The 16828-nt window shown below is 49.2% G+C and overlaps 2 protein-coding genes across 6 annotated transcripts in view; one reads left to right on the forward strand and one right to left on the reverse strand.

Moving 5' to 3' along the window:
- The window catches only part of CCDC191 (coiled-coil domain containing 191), a 35106-nt gene extending 32980 nt beyond the window's left edge, over window positions 1-2126 (forward strand). For all 3 annotated transcript variants that reach the window (XM_032776826.2, XM_032776827.2, XM_032776828.2), the window contains one exon: window positions 1413-2126. In XM_032776826.2, the coding sequence (XP_032632717.1) occupies window positions 1413-1545 (133 nt within the window). In that variant the 3' untranslated portion in view covers window positions 1546-2126. The remainder of the gene's footprint in view (window positions 1-1412) is intronic.
- ZDHHC23 (zDHHC palmitoyltransferase 23) lies at window positions 4-16589 on the reverse strand. 3 transcript variants are annotated; one of them, XM_032776829.2, is made up of 5 exons: window positions 16123-16589; window positions 14497-15207; window positions 13537-13704; window positions 8045-10913; window positions 6150-6562 (listed from the first exon to the last, which is right to left on the reverse strand). In XM_032776829.2, exons 1-4 carry the CDS (start codon window positions 16227-16229, stop codon window positions 10646-10648), a joined length of 1254 nt encoding a protein of 417 aa, XP_032632720.1. In that variant the 5' UTR covers window positions 16230-16589; the 3' UTR covers window positions 6150-6562; window positions 8045-10645. The 3 variants fall into 3 exon arrangements, with proteins under 3 accessions (XP_032632722.1, XP_032632721.1, XP_032632720.1); XM_032776831.2 differs by lacking the exons at window positions 6150-6562; window positions 8045-10913 and adding an exon at window positions 4-1183 and having other exon boundaries at window positions 16123-16581; XM_032776830.2 differs by lacking the exons at window positions 6150-6562; window positions 8045-10913 and adding an exon at window positions 1937-2090 and having other exon boundaries at window positions 16123-16581.
- Between the last annotated feature and the right edge of the window lie 239 nt (window positions 16590-16828).

Consider the following 16828-nt stretch of genomic DNA (forward strand, 5'->3'; position numbering starts at 1 on the left):
ATATTCCCCTAGTGGGAGTTGTTCTTACTTGGCATGTACCTACCCTGTGGGACATTTTTAAGTGTCTGGCCTTTCCCCTTCAATCTACTATATTTAGACAAAACCCTGCTGTCACTTATAGGTATAAGGCGGTTCTTGCTTGTGATGTTCTGGTCTCATGATATGCAGGGGGCTGACAGTGAGTGCAGAACATCTGAGATAAGATGGCTCCATGCAGATTGGAAAAGGAAGTTTTTGGTTCTTAACCTTTTCAGCAATTCTGAATTCCCTGGAGGAGGGGCAGGGAGAAGTTGATGAATGGCTAAGACTTCCAGAGTCAGTCAGTGGACCTGGCCACACAGCTCCTGTTAAAAAGCCAGCTTAGAAAAAACTTTTAAGTACAGTGATAGTGAGTCAAGTGAGTGTATGGGAATAACACTGCAGGGTTTTCAGAGCTGTTCTTCTTGATGACCTTGCAGATTGAATGGGCTCAGTTTATGAATGCAAAACTGATTAGTTGCAAACGCCACTTGGGATCTGAGAATCCCAGTTGTTCTTCCTTCCTCTTACCCGATTTCTGCAGTAGAAACTCAGCTGACAGTCTTGTGGATGATGAACGAAGCTGAATAGATTCCAATTTACTCTCCCATAGCTGTGCTGTAGTGCAGGTTTAACAGGACATTTGTTATAGTCAGTACCGTGAAGAGTTAAGTCTCAAAGTCACTTCAGGAAGCAGAGAGGTCAAATCCTGTTCCCCCTTCTGACTATAATGGCATTTCAGCTGTGTAATAAAGGTGGGATCAGTGCAGACAAGCTCCATCACTGGCTCATGGGAAGAGTCAATGAAATCAATGTGGTTTTGGTTTTAGTTTGCAAGTTTGGCTCACACACCTTCATAGTTTAATGCTGAATCTGACTGACAGGGCTAAGATCGAGATGGTACCTGGTTATCCGTGACAGGCACAGTGAACTTGAGGAGAATCCGGAGAGACTAGAAGTGAAATGACTGGGCCTGCAAGCGACTGAATTGCACTGAATGAGGCTGCTCTACTCTCTCACTCGTTCCATGAGGGAGCCTCCCATGAAGAAGCCACTTTCACCTCCTCTTTCTCAAGGACCCTCGTTAGCCTTTATATAACACCTTTCTCTTCAGAGTGCTCAGCAAACACTGACTAATGAATCCTGCCAGTGAGAGGAGTGAAATCTGGAGGGAAGGCAAGAGAGAAGGGCAAAGTGTTAGTATTCTGGGTTGACTGACATTTATAATTAAACTGCTTGCACTGGAGACTTCTAACCTGTCACTGCGCTGACTGTAGCAATAGAGGGGGTGAATCCTGGGGGGTCTCTGGCTGCTCTAGAATAGAGTGGAGGCTTTTAATGGTCGTATGTGATGGCACTGTCCATTCATCTCTTTCTCTCTCCCTTTTTTAAAGGAGAATAACACTGACCATGTTCAGGGCCTGGAGGCAGTACCCAACACTGATGAAGGAGGAAAGAGAGAAAGAGGCAAGGAGAGAGCAGCTACGCAAGAGAGTAGCCGAAATTCTCCCTGACTTCCGAAGATGACAGGAAGGACTCTGGGCATCGCTCCCTCCTGGATGAGCAGAGTGGACCTAAGTGGAAGGATTCAGCTAGTAATGTGAGCTCACCCCTGTGAATGACAGGAACTCTTCCTGGTTTGGTGCAGTGGGGGCAAAGGGGGCGTTCTAGGGCCCATGGCCACTTGTGTTTCAAGTGCCACTTCTAACATTCAGTCTAACCTGAGTATGACAGTGGAAACTGGACTGTTAGAGTCACACTGTAGCCACCAGGCTGCTTTCCCACAGTGAGAACATGCCAGGGCAACACCCTGTCAGATGGGCAGTGAGTGGGGCTAGAGCACGAGAATCAAGGCAGGATAAATTCCAGGCCAGATGCAAACCTTGCTTCCAAACCTCCCCAGGGATTTTTGCTGCCTTTAGCATAGGACTGTCGAATTGAGACACTGAACTTCCCCCCTAAGGGACAGGAAGCGCAGAACCGGAACGTGCCTTTTCGTGCTGGAGCAGAGCCCTGGATGCCTTTCTGTTGTCAGTACTCTCCTCTTGTGGTTTGACACAATGTGGCTGTATCTGCAAATACATTGAGTCCTTTTACCCTCAAAGAGATCTGCATCGCTGAACAACTCATGTCCTGCTGAGCATTTCACAAAGCCTTGCCCACATGAGGAACTGTTACTAAACCATTGTATTGCAGGGAGGAAAGGTAGGCTAAACTTTAGAAGCAGGTGTTTTGCCATTGAGTTAGCTAACAGGATTTGAAACACAAACATAGCACTTTGTGTAGACTCTTGAACACTGTTAAAACCTTTAGTTGGTTGAGAATTGACCCTAGCAGCGAGTCTAAATTATTGCACAACCAGCTAACTCAAGTGTATAGGCATGAAACTATCTATGCCTGGTGCTGAGTGGTGTTTCAAATCATGGCAACGAGGTCCATTTTTTAAAAAGCCTCATGTTTCCTAATCTGTTCCTACTGCCGCCAGATCCTTTCTTTGTATCCACACGTAGGCTTTGTCTAGACTAGCATTTAAAGATGTATTGTTAGTTAGATCAAGCTAGTTACCATGATCAGATAACTTCTAAAACTCTAGTCCAGAACAAGGCAAACAACGTTAGCATAAGCTAAACTGGTGGTGTTGAAGCCTGGGCTCCCCCCAGGTTAATTTAATTCCACCAGTTTAGCACATGCTGAAGTACAACTTCCCTTATCTCGATTAGAGGTTTAGAAAGTGTTTGCTAGACACTAGCTAACATGAGCTACCATCACCCCTTTATATCCTAGTCAAGATTAGGCATTAACATGTTACAGTATTGCAGCTGAGTTAAGAAACAGTGCTGTAGCCTAGTGGTTTTCAAACTTTTTTTTCTGAGGACCCAGTTGAAGAAGATTGTTGATGCCAACGACCCAATGGAGTTGGGCATGAGGGGTGTGGGAGGGGCTCAGGGCTGGGGTTTGGGGTTGAAGGCTGCGGGGTAGGGCCCAGAATGAGGGGTTCAGGGTGTGGGAGGGGGCTCTGGTCTGGGCCAGGAAGTTGGGGTGTGGGAGAGAGTCAGGGCTCTGGGCTGGGGGTGCAGGCCCTGGGGTTGGGAATGAGGGGTTTGGGGTGCAGGAGAGGCCCTGGGTTTGCGGAGGCTCAGGGCTGGGGCAGGGGGTTGAGGTGTGGGAGGGGGTCAGGGCTCTGGGCTGGGGGTGCAGGTTCTGGGGTTGGGTAGGGAATGAGGGGTTTGGGGTGCAGGAGGGACTCCAGTTTTGGGGGGGCTCAGGGCTGGGGCAAGGGGTTGGGGTGCGGGAGAGAATCAGGGCTCTGGGTACAGGCTCTGGAGTGGGGCCAGGGAAGAGGGGTTTAGGGCACAGGAAGGGGCTCCGGGTTTGGCGGGGGCTCAGGGCTGGGGATTGGGGTATGGGGTTTGGACATGGGCTTACCTCGGGCAACTTCTAGTCAGCGGCGCAGCAGGCGTGCTAAAGCAGGCTTCTCGCCTGGTCCGGTTTCTAGGCAGAGGCACACAAGCTGCTTCATGCGACTCCTGCCCGCAGGCACCGCCACCCACCACACCACACACCCCCCGTTTCCATCGGCTTGTTCTCAGCCAATGGGAGGGCAGAGCTGGTGCTTGGGACAGGGGCAGCACACAGAGCCCTGTGGCCCCCCTGCCTAGAAGCCAGACCCACTGCTGGCCACTTCCGGGGCACAGCGCCGTATCGGAGCAGATAGGCACTAGCCTGCCTTAGCTGGGCAGCACCACCCACAGGCCTTTTAACAACCCAGTCAGTAGTGCTGACCAGAGCGACCCAGTACTGGGTCACAACCCAAAGTTAGAAAAACACTGCTCTAGCCTACACATGGGGATTTGGTTAGTACAGTTGTTTAGAAAAAATCTCCTGTCTATATTAGATAGTTGTGATTCCTGTGCCTGCTGAGATCTGCTGGGGCATTCTTGCTAACAGTCCTCGGCTCTGAACACCTGAGCAATGGAGACAGGCAGTTGGGAGACTGGAATTTGCTTCCCTCTCATTAGTGGAGCTGGAAACAAGGGCTCCTCTCTTCTCAGGCTTTTGCCTGCTTGGGTGCAAGGACTGGATGGAGAGCAGGGTGTGTTACAAAGTAGACCCTGTACCATGACAGGCCGACAGGTTCTCAGTTCTATCCTAACAAGTTAAGACTAGCATTCCCTAATTTTTCCTCCTACAGCCTACTTCCCAAATGCTAAGGAACGTAAGACAAGCCTGTTGCCCAAATCTTGGTTCCAGACCTGACTGCTGTCAAGTCATGTGTGCACTTCTCTAGCAGTGGAAAGGAGTTGAAAGTGTGTGGATGGAGGATAGGTGACTGTGGTGGGAGATCAGCTGTAAGGTCAGATGATTGTGTGGTGAGAGAACAATTGGAAGGGGCTTGCGGTGTCGCTTGTATAGGGGAGAAGAGGGTGGGCAGCACAGAACAGATAAGATCTCCTTAGGAGAAAGATCAGCAGATAGGGGACATGGGTAGAGGGGAAGAGCAGAAGACCAATCTAGCCAGCTTCAAGTCCTCAGTGCAATTTACAGACTCCCCTCCACTCATTGGTGCGTTCCTGGCTAACGTATGATGATAGAACAGTAGCAGCAGTGTCTGCCTGTTGGTGCACACTGGCCTCACTGAAATCTTGCCGGTGCAGATTCTACATACTAGGATGCATTAGAGCCAGCCCTTCCGTTCTTAGGTTACCGGTCTCCTTTTTATAGAGAGAACATTTTAATCCTCTGTCATCCGGCTGTATTCGTGCACCAGCCAGGAAGTTGCCATGAGGGAATGGTATGGTCACCTACTCCCCCCTCTAAGGCTGAGTTCTTGGTATAGGTAAAATTGCAGTTAGTGAGATGACAAAGGCACAGTCACACTGGGTTTCTCATCAAGATTGATCTGCAGGCAGTTGGCACCAGGACACTTCAGGGCTTTTCTAGGGACAATTGTGGAAATACAGGAATTGCTGTACTGGAGCAGACCATCATCCACCCCTACCCTGTCTCTGGCACAGGCAAAGGAAGATTCTAGAATAACCTTGCCCTGCGGGAAGGTTCTCCTGAACCAACCCCTCTTATGGCTTGAAACAGATGGGTTCAATTTCTGGATGCTTAGATTTGTGATACCTTGGGTTTGAACTGGGCGCACACAGCTCTTACTAACTTCAGTTAGTGTTCAGCACATCTTTAGTACAACACACAAAACATGAGGCACCTCAAACCTGTGGCCATGCCTGAGAGATGGGCCCTAGGCACTCTTGAGCATCCTCATCCTCCCTTTTCTTCCCACTAGTTTAGCAGATCCACCCATAGTCTGGCAGACTTCCTTGGAGGATTCCACCAGAGACCATGTCACTGGGATTTGCTTAGCTTTTTTTCAGATGCCTGTAAAGGCCTGGACTGCTGCAGTTATGTCCCTCACAGTCAGGATTTAACAGTTTAAATAGGTGCAGTTTCTCATGAATTTAGTGCTAGCAAATGGGTTAGAAATGCAGCTCTCAGGACTAAAGTCCACAGGGATGAAACTTTACCATAACACTAGTTTTCTTCTGAATCTGACCTTGCCCCCTGCTGATTTCAGACAGTTAGCTGAAATAATCTCACACAGAGCAGCCAGAGCCCAGGATCTTTCTGATAAGGCTACTGGCAGGTTGTACAGGACACCTGTAAAACTGTGAGTGGATGTTAAGGTTTTCCAAATTTAAGCTTTATCCCATCAAACACTTCCTGCCAAGGGCGTGAGGTATAGGAGATTTTGGCATAATGAGAAAATAGATTCAGCCTCAGCTAGTGACTGTTTCCAAGTTTGCTTCTTGCTTTAAAGCTTGAATTGATGCAAAATTTAATGGTAGAAACCTTTGTCCTTGAGATTATGAAGAAACGTGGGGAAGTTCAGTCCTTTCCCTCTGAGACTACGAGTGATGGGACCAGGCAATACTAGATATGGTGATGGTGTTGTGCTATGGCTACATAGTCACTGAGAAGTGGACTGACTCTCAACAGCCACTAGATGGTGGTAGCTTTCACTGGCTGGATTTGAATAGAAATGCCAGTCTCTGAAACCCAGTACAGTTGGCTAGAAGCATTCAGTTCATCTCCACTGTAACATAGTATAAATTAACCAAGACCACTCTATAGATAGTTTTTATTTGAACTCATAACTACATCCCTCTGCAGACACTGGGCATGTTACAAAGTGGCCACTCAACACAATCCTTTTAATAAAGCTCACACCCACAACATTTCACATTTATTTAGGGTTGCTCCTGTCATGTAGGAAAACCCCATCCAAGTTAGAAACAATTCTTCTTTCTGACCCTGTATTTTTCCTTTTACTATTAAAACCATTTCCCTAATGATGTAAATTCTTGGGAAGTCAGATTCCTGATTTCAGGAAGGATCTCACCTTGTCCCTTGCAGGGTTTTCACTTGACAGACATCCTTGCAGTGGAAGAAAGTCCTAGGAAGCAGATGCCTCCATTGAAAACATAGTAGAGATAGGGAAAATACATCCATAATCTCGCTCTTACACACACACACACTGCTGTAATGAGGCAATATGCATTTATACAGAGGAGGTCATAGAGCGTGTGATTATTAAGACAGTAGGCAGAATTCATTTGTCTAGAAAAGAAACTTTACAGCACATGATTTTTTTAAGACACTTGAAAGCAGTCTATTTTGAAGGGGAAAAGCACCATTACAGCATGGAGTCTGAAATGTAATTGGAATCTCTGGCATTTCTTGGGCAGCAGTGACTTGAGTCATTTGGGTAAAGGTGAGAGACAGAAAATGGTTTTTACAAGTGCAAAATTGACAAGAGGCAGTTACGGCAGAGCGCCAAGTTATCACTCACTCATACCATGCATCTAACTGTGCAACAGGCTTCACTAAATTCACCAAAGAGCACACTGGTATCTGTGCAATTCTCGTAGTATTAGGACAGTCCTACTCCTTTAAAATTCTTCCTGGTCTGTAAAGTGAATCTCACTGAATAGCACTGAAAGTTTCTAAGAAGGATGCTACCAGAGCAGGATACATCTTTTTACATTTCAAAATTTTGAGGCAGAAAACCAAGAAAAACAATTTAAAAAATTGCTAGAGTCCCCAGTGTTTTACCAGCTCTAGACACTCCTCCTCTGCAGCTCAGGAGAGCCTTTAAAGGGTCAGAATGGTAATGATTTCTTCATTGTTATGTGTATGCATGACAATTTGCAGATAAGTAGATAGCTGCTCCCTGCCCCAAAGAGCTTACATTTAAGCATCTGTTGGACCTAGCTGGGTGCCCACCCTGCAGCTGATCTGTCAAATGCAGCGTGCTCCCGTATCTATCACATTACTCACATGACTATCCCTCAGCAGCCTGCCTTGCTTTATTGCATGAACTGCATCTCTATCCCTTTTTCACAGCCCCAAGACACTCTCTTCATGTCCACTACTGTGGTGGATTTTAACATTTTGCTGCAAGTTTGCCCACCCTTAGTTCAGTGAGACAAGGTTAAAGCAAAGAATGAGAGAGAATCCATGCTCAATAGAAATGAAAAAGGGGGGCATTGCCCTTGGACTTTCTGCTGCACTGTGAGTACTCAAAGGAAACTCCAAACCAGAGTAAATCTGAAGCTCATGCTATTCTGTCCTTTTCACGGTAATACTTCCCGCTATTAGTATTTATATTACTATAGTGTCTAGGAGCCCCAGTCATAGACCAGAACCCCATTGTGCTAGGCACTGTACAAACAGAGCAAAAAGTGAACATTGTGCTTTCCCTCTCCAAAGACATTCATGAGGTAATCCTCTCTGAGGAAGACTAGGACTGTAAACAAGAAGGTGGCCATTTCAGACAGTGAATTTCCCACCAGAGTGCATTCTATGGCCACTTAGAACTTCCCAGGCAGGACTAGAATTCAGATCCTCCTGCTGCAAAAACACAAGCCTCTAACAACTTGAAGCTCTGGTTGGGCCAAACCTGCAGTTGAGCAGCTCCAATTCCACTAGATGGCACTGATACGTACACGTACACACACACACACTCTCTCTCTCTCTCTCTTCAGAGTTTTATTCCCACTTTACAGAGGGGTTAACTGAAGCATGGAGAGGTTAGGTGACTTGCCCAAGGTCCTGGTTCCTAGTTCTGAGCTCTACACCTCTGGTGGCTTTTTTCTGCCCAGAAGGCAACATTATCTCAACCTTTCCAAGTTCCCAACAGGACAAGTTTGTGAGAGATCACTGCATGATGCAGAACCCCTCAGTCTAGGCTCCCACAGCCCCTCTAAATGTATTTCTGCTACAGTCACATCTGCAGTTAAGTAGCACTGAGCAAGCTCTTGCCATGAGCATAACTCCAGTCCCAAGAGAAGTCAGATCATCAAGCTCGTCCACTGGCATGATTATTGTGATCCATGTGACTGCTTTCTCATTGAAATGGGGATAATAAAGGGCCAGAGGTCTCCACATCTCTTGATTTTCTTCTTTCCTTCCCTCTGACTGGAGACAGAGGTTTCTCCCTTTTAAAGTGATCACAAAGAGGGGACTGCACAAGTCAGGAGCTCTTTCCATGTCACTGGGCTCCAAGCACAGCCTTTCCTAAGGCTCATTAATTATGCTCTGGGGCACAGAAGTTGCATATACCACTTTAGCAAGCAACAGAACAATGCAAAGAGGGGCATATCAACGTGAACTTGGGCATTGTATCATGAGTGATGGTGAAAGATGCCAGACCAGCAGACTGGGGGCTGAATGTAGAGAGAGAGATGGGGAGGGCAAGCTTGCCCTGCTGCTAGCTCTCCTCCACCACCACCCCCCACACCCTTTATCAAGCCTGCCCTAAAGAGATGACCTCTAAGCAAGGAGAGGGGAATTCAAGTCTCCAGTCATTCCTTGGTCTGTCTGCCACCAAAGGGGCTACTCTCTGACTGTTGTTTTTGTGGAGTGGACACACAATAATTAGAGTGAGATTCCTCCCAGCTCTGCCTGTGCATCTCAGTCTGGATCTACAATACTCCAGCGCTCTCCAAGCCCAGCACTTATCTAGCCAGGCATATCAAATTACAGTGGTGTTTACAACCAGGGCTTGGGATATAATCTGCCAAATGACATCACTTGTGATTTCAGCTAAAAGTGGAGCCCACGTATGTGCGGTTGAAAGGCAGGTGCACTCAGTCCTCACAGGCCTCTAGCAACCCCACTGTAACCCCTGCCAACAGTTTCATTTGCGAGACGCAGTGGGGGAGGTAATATTTTTCACTGGATCAACTTCTGTTGGTGAAAGACATGGGTTTTTTGAGTTTACACAGAGCTTTTCTTCAGGTCACATGAGCTTGAAAGCTTGTCTCTCTCACCAAAGAGATGATCCAATACAAGATATTACCAAACTCACCTTGTCTCTAATATCCTGACTATAGAACATTGCACCAACATTTTCATTCAGCAGTCTTCTGTGAGGCCTAACAAACCCTCCCCTCATCCCCAGGCCTCTGAGTTGAATCTTGCCTTTCCAGTTCCTTTGAGAAATATGTCTACTGGGGACAGAGCACATTCTCAGTGACTGGGGGAAAGGGGATCTGGGCAGCTGTACTTCAGCTGTGAGCTATCTTCCAGGAGTACTATTATTCCTCTTTCATCACGGGGAGGGGGAATCACAAGCCAGTAGCAGCCTCAGACAAGGGTTTATTTACATCCCACCTGGACCACTGCCCCAGCATGAGTAACAGCTACTTGGGAACTTACATCTTTCTTACTTGGAAAATGTTTACCAGCTGTGTGGTGCTAGCAATTGCTAATGGAACAAAAATATTTCAAGGGAGTCAAGCCCTTGGATCAACTCAGAAAAGCAAAGGGAAGAAATCACTGGCACACAGAGGAGGGACCAGTCCTCCCCTCTCACACATAGATGGAATAGTCCCTGGGGGGGGTGGGGGGGGGGCGCTAAGCAAGGACAGGACCTCAAACAGCCCTATAGATGTACTGCTCACAAAGGCACTTAAGAGAAGCACTAACAGCTGATGCAGCTTTATGGATGGGATGGAATGAAAGATTGAAAAACATGCCCACAAGACAGAAGAGAGGTCTTAGTTGGTTCTTGAAGCTACCACGAGACAAAGCCTCTTTTAAATATCTTCCCCTTGGTCCATTATGATTGCGATCCTGTCTCTTGGAATGGCCTGCTCTTGGTACACATAGTTTGCCTCATCAGCACAAGGCATCACATCATTGGTGAAATGCCGCATGTGCGTAAGAGAGGGGAGTCTGTCCTGACTCCTGCAGTGTCCAGCTGAGGCCTGAAGCCTGGCATTTGATTATCTTGGTTCTGAAATCCAGACGTGGAGTACCCACATTCTCAAAGTCTTGTGCTGTTGTTAATCTTGCTGAATTATGCATAATTTCTCTGTGTGGAGGCAGGTGGGAGAGGAGTTTGATTTTGTCTCACCAGGTTGGTACATATGGCTTAATTTATTCTGCACCCTACTTTTGACCTCTGGTGTACAAGAGCTCTCTACTTTAATGTCTCTTAAGACACCAGTGATGAGATGGACCCAGCCTCCAAGTCAGTGGGGAATAGCAGTGGGATCCCTGTGGAAGGAGCCATTCACTTTCACAGAACATCACGGTGATCAATGGGAAAAGGGGTTCACACAATGTCTTCAGCAGAGTGCTGAGGAGTGGGTGACCCCAGGGTCAAGAACTGGCCCCAGTTGTACAGGAAGCCCCGGTTATACTTGCCCGTGTCTACCACAATCCCGCCCAGAAGCCTGCGCCCGGTGTCCTCTCGCAGAGCCAGCCGAGCTTCCCTCTCAGTCACGTTGTAGCTGATGTTCAATAGCTGGATAAGGAGGATGTAGCCCATCCCGGCCGTTATAATGGCACAGTACCACACACACGTGAATGACAGAGCAGAGCTGGCAGTGGGGAAAGAGATGGGAAGGAAGCCATTTAATGTAGGCACGGCTGCTTTAATCTGTCGCTTCAGAGCTTTAGAGAGAGATTTCCCCTGGTAACAGATCTCCCTTCTGTCCCTTTCCACATCTGCTACAACAGCCCCTTTCATCAGATGATCCCAAAGGGTTTTACAGACATTAAAGCCCCACAACATCCCTAATAATGATGCTTAGCACCTACACAGCCATACGCATTTCCAATAATAATAATACCCAGCTCTTATTCAGCACTTTTCACCAGTAGAATGCCATGTGTTTTACAAAAGTCAGTATCATCCTCCTTTTACAGCTGGGGAAAATGAGTTCCAGACTGGGGACTAAAACATCATAATAAAACTAAGCTCTTTATCTAGTGCTTTTCATCAGTAGATCTCAAAGTGCTTTACACAGGAGGGCAGTATCAATGTCCCCATTGTACAGGTGGGGAAACTGAGGTCACCACCAGAGCCAGAATTTGAATCCAGGCCTCCTGAGTCTCAGTCCAGTGTTCTAGCCTCTTGCTCAGGACTGTATAAACATTAATGTTTTTGTCACTGTGCCTGGGAGAGAGGCGATCACTAAGATCTTTTTATAGCTGGACAAACTCATGCACAGAAATGTGAAGTGACATGCTCAGAGTCACACCAGCAAATCTTTTGTGACGCTGGATAAAGGACCCAGGAGGCCTGACTCACATGCTTCTGCCCTAACCACTATATCACACTGTTTACAATCAAACTCTAAGGGGCGCTCAACTTATAGTCACAGGAGATAGCAGCTGCAGTCGGGGACCCACCAGCCCTCATTCCCTGTCTGTTCACTGATCTGGCCATTCAAATGCTCTAGACACTAACAGCCTCCACTCTCCCACACCAGTTGCAGAAAGGGGTGAGCTTTCAGGGCAGCTTATAAGAAGCGCTAGACTACGAAGGCCAACCTCCACATGGCGGCAACCACTTGATGTCCTGACACATAACTTGGACTGGTTAGGTCTCTGCTGCAGTCACAAACCCAACCTCTCCATTGCCCTCCCACCTCCTTTCCTACAACTCAACCTCTTTCCTTCCCTACATCACTGCCATTTCCCAGCTACACCCCATCAAACTCTTGGACCTGGCATTTCATCTCCCAACCTCCTTGACCACTTTCTTGTATACTGAATTTCTTCTCCCCACCCCTGATCTTGTCTATTTAGACCAGGGGTGGGCAAACTTTCTGGCCCGAGGGCCACATCTGGGTGGGGAAATTGCATGAAGGGCTATGAATGTAGGGCTGGGGCAGGGAGTTGGGGTCCATGAGGAAGTGCAGGGTGTGGGAGAGGGTGCGGTGTGCAGGAAGGAGCTCAGGGCAATGAGTTGGGGTGCAGGAGAGGTGTGAGGTGTACAAGAGGGCTCAGGGCAGGGGGCTGGGGTACAGGAGTGCAGCAGGGAGCTCAGGGCAGGGGGGCAGGAGGGGTTTGGGCTCCGGCCCAGCTTACCTTGAGTGGCTCCGAGGTACCAGCGGCGCACAGCAGGGCTAAGGCAGACTCCCTGCCTGCACTGGCCCTGCACCGCTCCCGGCAGCGGCTGGCACCATATCCCTGTGGCCTGGGGTAGCGGGGGGGCGCAGAGGGCTCCACGCACTATCCTCACCTGCGGGTACCTCCAGCCAATGGGAGCTGTGGGGGGCAGTGCCTGCAGGCAAGGGCAGCGCATGGAGCCCTCTGCCCCCAACTCTTCCAGGGGCTGCAGGGACATGGTGACAGCCGCTTCTGGGGGTGGTGTGGGGCCAGGGCAGGCAGGGAGCCTGCCTTAGCCCCACGGTGCCATGGGGGTGGCAATTCCATGAGCTGGATTCAGCCCATAGGCCATAGTTTGCCCACCCTTGATTTAGACTGTAACCTCTTCAAAGCAATAGCTGTCAGCTATTGTGTAAGCCGTACAGGATCTAGTCCAAAGGGGAGCCCATACCAACGACAGTTTCTAGATGCTACTGGATAAATAAACAAACACACACTGGAACTATAGGACAATACAGAGGCAGCTGGATGGAAGGAGGGTCTGTGGAGCTGGTGAAGGGGTGGTGGGATGCAGCCAGGCAACATGAGGGCTCCTGAGCACCAGAGAGGCAGCGGAAGGGAGCAGGTGAGGGGTTTTGGAGGGAGCCAAAGAGTAAGAAGGGAAGTTTGAGGGCTCAGACAGCAGGGATTGGTGGAGGGAGTCAAATGAAGAAGCAACAGTTTGGAAGACTCATACACTGAGGATGAGGTGAAAGGACAGAAGAGGAGGGACAAACAGTGAGGGGTAGGATGGTCTTGTGTTTAAGGCACAGGACTGGGACTTAGGAGAACTAGGTTCCAGTCCTGGCTCTGCCACTGACTAGGACCTTGAGAAACTAACTCTGTGCCCCAGCATCCCTTGCTGTAGAATGGGGACAGCACTTCTCAGTCCCCCAAGAGTTGTGAAAATAAATTCATTGTTTGTCAGGCATGATGGAGGCCACAGGAGATGGACTGGGGCCTCTGGAACTGGAAGCAAGTAACAGGTCCGAACTGAGCTACATGATCTGACCTCTGAGGAAGGACCCATGTCACCCCCCTTGCCGTGTCCCTGAGAAGATTTCTCACCTGTAGTCTGCATAGGTCCCTGGGCAGTAGAACAGCGCTATGAACATATTTTGGCCCCTACAGATGGTGTCCAGGGTCAGTGTAATTCCATAAACGGAGGTAAGCAGGAAGAGTGACAGCGCAAGGATAAAGGCTCGGTGGTTCCGCTCCCCTACGCAGCTGTTAATCCTCCAAAGGAAAGAACATTTTATAAAACTTTCTTCTTTACTTAAAAAAATAAAGTAGTATCTCTCCCTTGACTGGCAGAGAATTTGGCTCCAAGGTGTATCTGTATAATACACTTATCAGAGTGCACAAAAATCCACTCAAGGGCACAGGCTAGTAGTTTAGGTCAATAATGAAGGAAATGTAAAAACAGCATATTCAGACGCTGCCAGTATTAATATAGCTCTGGGAGAGCCTCCCACATCCTGTCGATTGTCTGTTGGAAGGCTGTCTTTCCTAAAAGCCTAAGAAAGGTGATGTCTCCTTGCTTAATATGGCTGCACACCACCATCCCTGGGATCTTGGGCTGCATTTACACTGGCAATTTTAGGGAGACTCCCCCTGCTGCTGTAGCACCAGTGCAGCTCCAGTGGTGGAAGCAATTGCAGGGGTGCTAGCATATCACAACATTTATACCTGCTTAGAGCACGTTTAAACATCATGGTGGTAAAAACCTGAGCCCTTTCTTACATCACTAGCACTCCCCTCAGTGGAACTGTACTGATTCTAGAATCACAGTGGGAAATTTCCCTAAAGCTCTCATTGCAGACAGACTAGGGGCCCAGAGACCAAAAACTGGTCTTGAAAAATAGCTCTAGTTATCAGGTCACCCTACTTAGGACAAATGACAGCTCTCTGTACCAAGAGGAAAGGCACCAAATCCAAGCGGCAGCTTATTTGACTGGTAGCATCTGGATCAAAGAGCAACAACTTCTTTAACCTTAAACAACAACCTCAGAAATCTGTGGCACCTACCAGACACAGTGATGGTCCAGTCTCCTTACACATATGCCACACAACCGGCAATGTCCAGCCCGAGGTGGCCTAATCAGCTGACATTTGGTGCACCAGTCCTCCTTTGCTCTGTCTAGTCCCTCGGCCAACATTGTGGAATAGCCCTTGGCATCATCGTTCTTAGCATGACAGCTGGCAATGCCAGAGACAGCCGCTCCGTGAAACCCACTGGAGCTCCCCAGGACTTTCCTGTTTGGAAAGCCATTGCTGCCTTGGCATGGTGATTTGTCATTGCTCATTTGGCTGGCAAGGTAGCCAGGGTCTCTCTTGGCTTGAGAGAGGGCCATAAGCATGAGAATTAGCCCACAGGTGAGAATAACCACCTGAGTGTACCCCACATGGCCTCGCGGAACCACTTCCCGGAGGAACACATAATACATGTACCCCAGAGAGAACAGCCCCAGGCTCAAAAAGAAGAGAGTCCGTCCCTTCCTCCTGTGTGTGAGGTAGTAGTACCACAGCACCACCACCGGAAGGGATGTCAGGATAACAAGTGCCAACAAGAAGTGCAGAGCTGCTACGTGGAGGAAAACTGGCAGCAGGACGAGTGGCGGGAGCAGGGTAATGTTGATCTTTATGGCCCCCTTAAGCCAAGGGATGCGGAAGCGATCCAAGACGGTGTCTGCAATTCTGTCTAAAGTCCCTGGGGGCAAAGATCTGCACGTCAGCCACCTGTTAGGGAAAAACACAGATTTTGCTCTCATACATGAGACACTTCTGTGCTGTCTGCTCCCCTCTTCATTCAATCTCTCCCTACGATCTATCAGAACTCACAAAATTCAATCACTTCACATCAATCACATTGACTCTCACTCCCATTTCTTTAGCCTCTTCCTGGTCTATGCCCACGTGATATAGCCTGTAATCTTTCTGGGACAGGAGCTGTGCCTTTTTAAAGAAATCTTTAAAGTCCCATGCAAGGTTATTCTATTAATAATATTGGGCCTTTTTGCTCTCTAATTTCTGTGATTCCATCTACCCACTTCAACAAAATCTAGCCCTGATTCAAAAACCAGCTGAATAGCAGCTGTGAAACTGACAAGAATCAGGTCTGGGTGTTCACAGCTCTCTGGCTCTGGGGCAGTCCACACTGTGGGACTAACCCTAATGTTGCAGACCCTGGAAGTCCTAGGTCTCTAGCAGCCCTGCTTGCGAGCTGGAAGGAAACCAGGCAGGCAGCAGCCCTGCCTGTGGTTCAGTGAAAGTTCTTTGAACCCAGTATGTTTCCACAAAACATTTTGGGTTTGACAAACGAGAATTTTCTGATGAAATCCTGTGTTGCTGCAAAATTCCTAGCTAGCACTATTGCCCCAGCCTTTATCCTAACTGGGCAGAAGGCTTTTGACATTCCCAATATGGCCAGACACTTGTCAACTGGCACAGACAAGCACTCCTATCTGACAGATGTTTAGAAGTGCCAAATGGAGCAGCTTTGTGTAGACTGGGTTTCCAAAGCTGAGCCTGACCACACAGTGCCCCATTCTAAAGAAGCTGGCTAAAGGGGGGGAAAGACACTCAAGATACCATGGTCATGAGCGTGGTATGAGCCCCCCTATGTGAAGGCAGATGAAAGGCCCGGCTCTTTACCTTTCACAGCCCTCATCGAGCTCCTCGCAGTCACAGCAACAGGCCACTAGATGGTTCTTTTCCCCCCTCCGGTCAATGTACTCGCAGCAGCAGAGCGGCTCCTCCATCTCAGACCCTTCGACCTTCTTCCTCCTTTTCCCACGTTTCCTGCTGCTGATTCCTCAGGCACTCGTGGCTCCCGCTTGCTCTGGCCAGCATGAGACGGTGACTCTAGCGGGGGTGTAGCGAGGAAGGGCCCAGGGACCCGGCTAGCCCAGCGCTGCTTGCTGGGGTCCGGCCGAAGTTAGCAGCCGGCTATTTCTGACACAGGAGCAAGACGTGAGTTGAGAAGGGGCTTCAGGGGCAACTCAGCTGCTCCCCGGCTTAGCCCAGCAGCCTCGGGGCCCCGCTGCTCTGGCTCGGGCCAGCCCGTCGGAGGGAGAACGTGGGGTCCCAGCTGCTCAGCCCGTCTTGCCCCGCCCCCGCCCGCTCGCTCGCTCCGCACAGCCCGGCTCCCCCGCCCTCGGGAGAGCGGCTGTGATTGGCCACGCCCCCTGCAGGCTCTCACCCTAGTCACTCGCCTCACATGAGCAGGGCGCGTGGCTCCCCCTCCCGGCCGCCAGCAGCGCCCGCCGCTCCCTGGGCCCTACCGCTTCCGCACAGCCTCGCCTCCCATGGCTACGTCAACCTGGACGGCCCAATGCCGACACGGGAGGGGCGGGGCCAG

This window comes from Chelonoidis abingdonii, chromosome 1, assembly GCF_003597395.2.
Source record: "Chelonoidis abingdonii isolate Lonesome George chromosome 1, CheloAbing_2.0, whole genome shotgun sequence".
NCBI lineage: Eukaryota > Metazoa > Chordata > Testudines > Testudinidae > Chelonoidis > Chelonoidis abingdonii.

Excerpts from the sequence above, each read along its gene's own strand:
- ZDHHC23 (XM_032776829.2), bottom strand. The coding sequence starts at position 16,229 with ATGGAGGAGCCGCTCTGCTGCTGCGAGTACATTGACCGGAGGGGGGAA. Across the intron at positions 15,208-16,122 it reads CTCGATGAGGGCTGTGAAAG|GTGGCTGACGTGCAGATCTT; the intron begins GTAAAGAGCCGG and ends TTTCCCTAACAG. Across the intron at positions 13,705-14,496 it reads CTGGACCATCACTGTGTCTG|GATTAACAGCTGCGTAGGGG; the intron begins GTAGGTGCCACA and ends TTTCCTTTGGAG.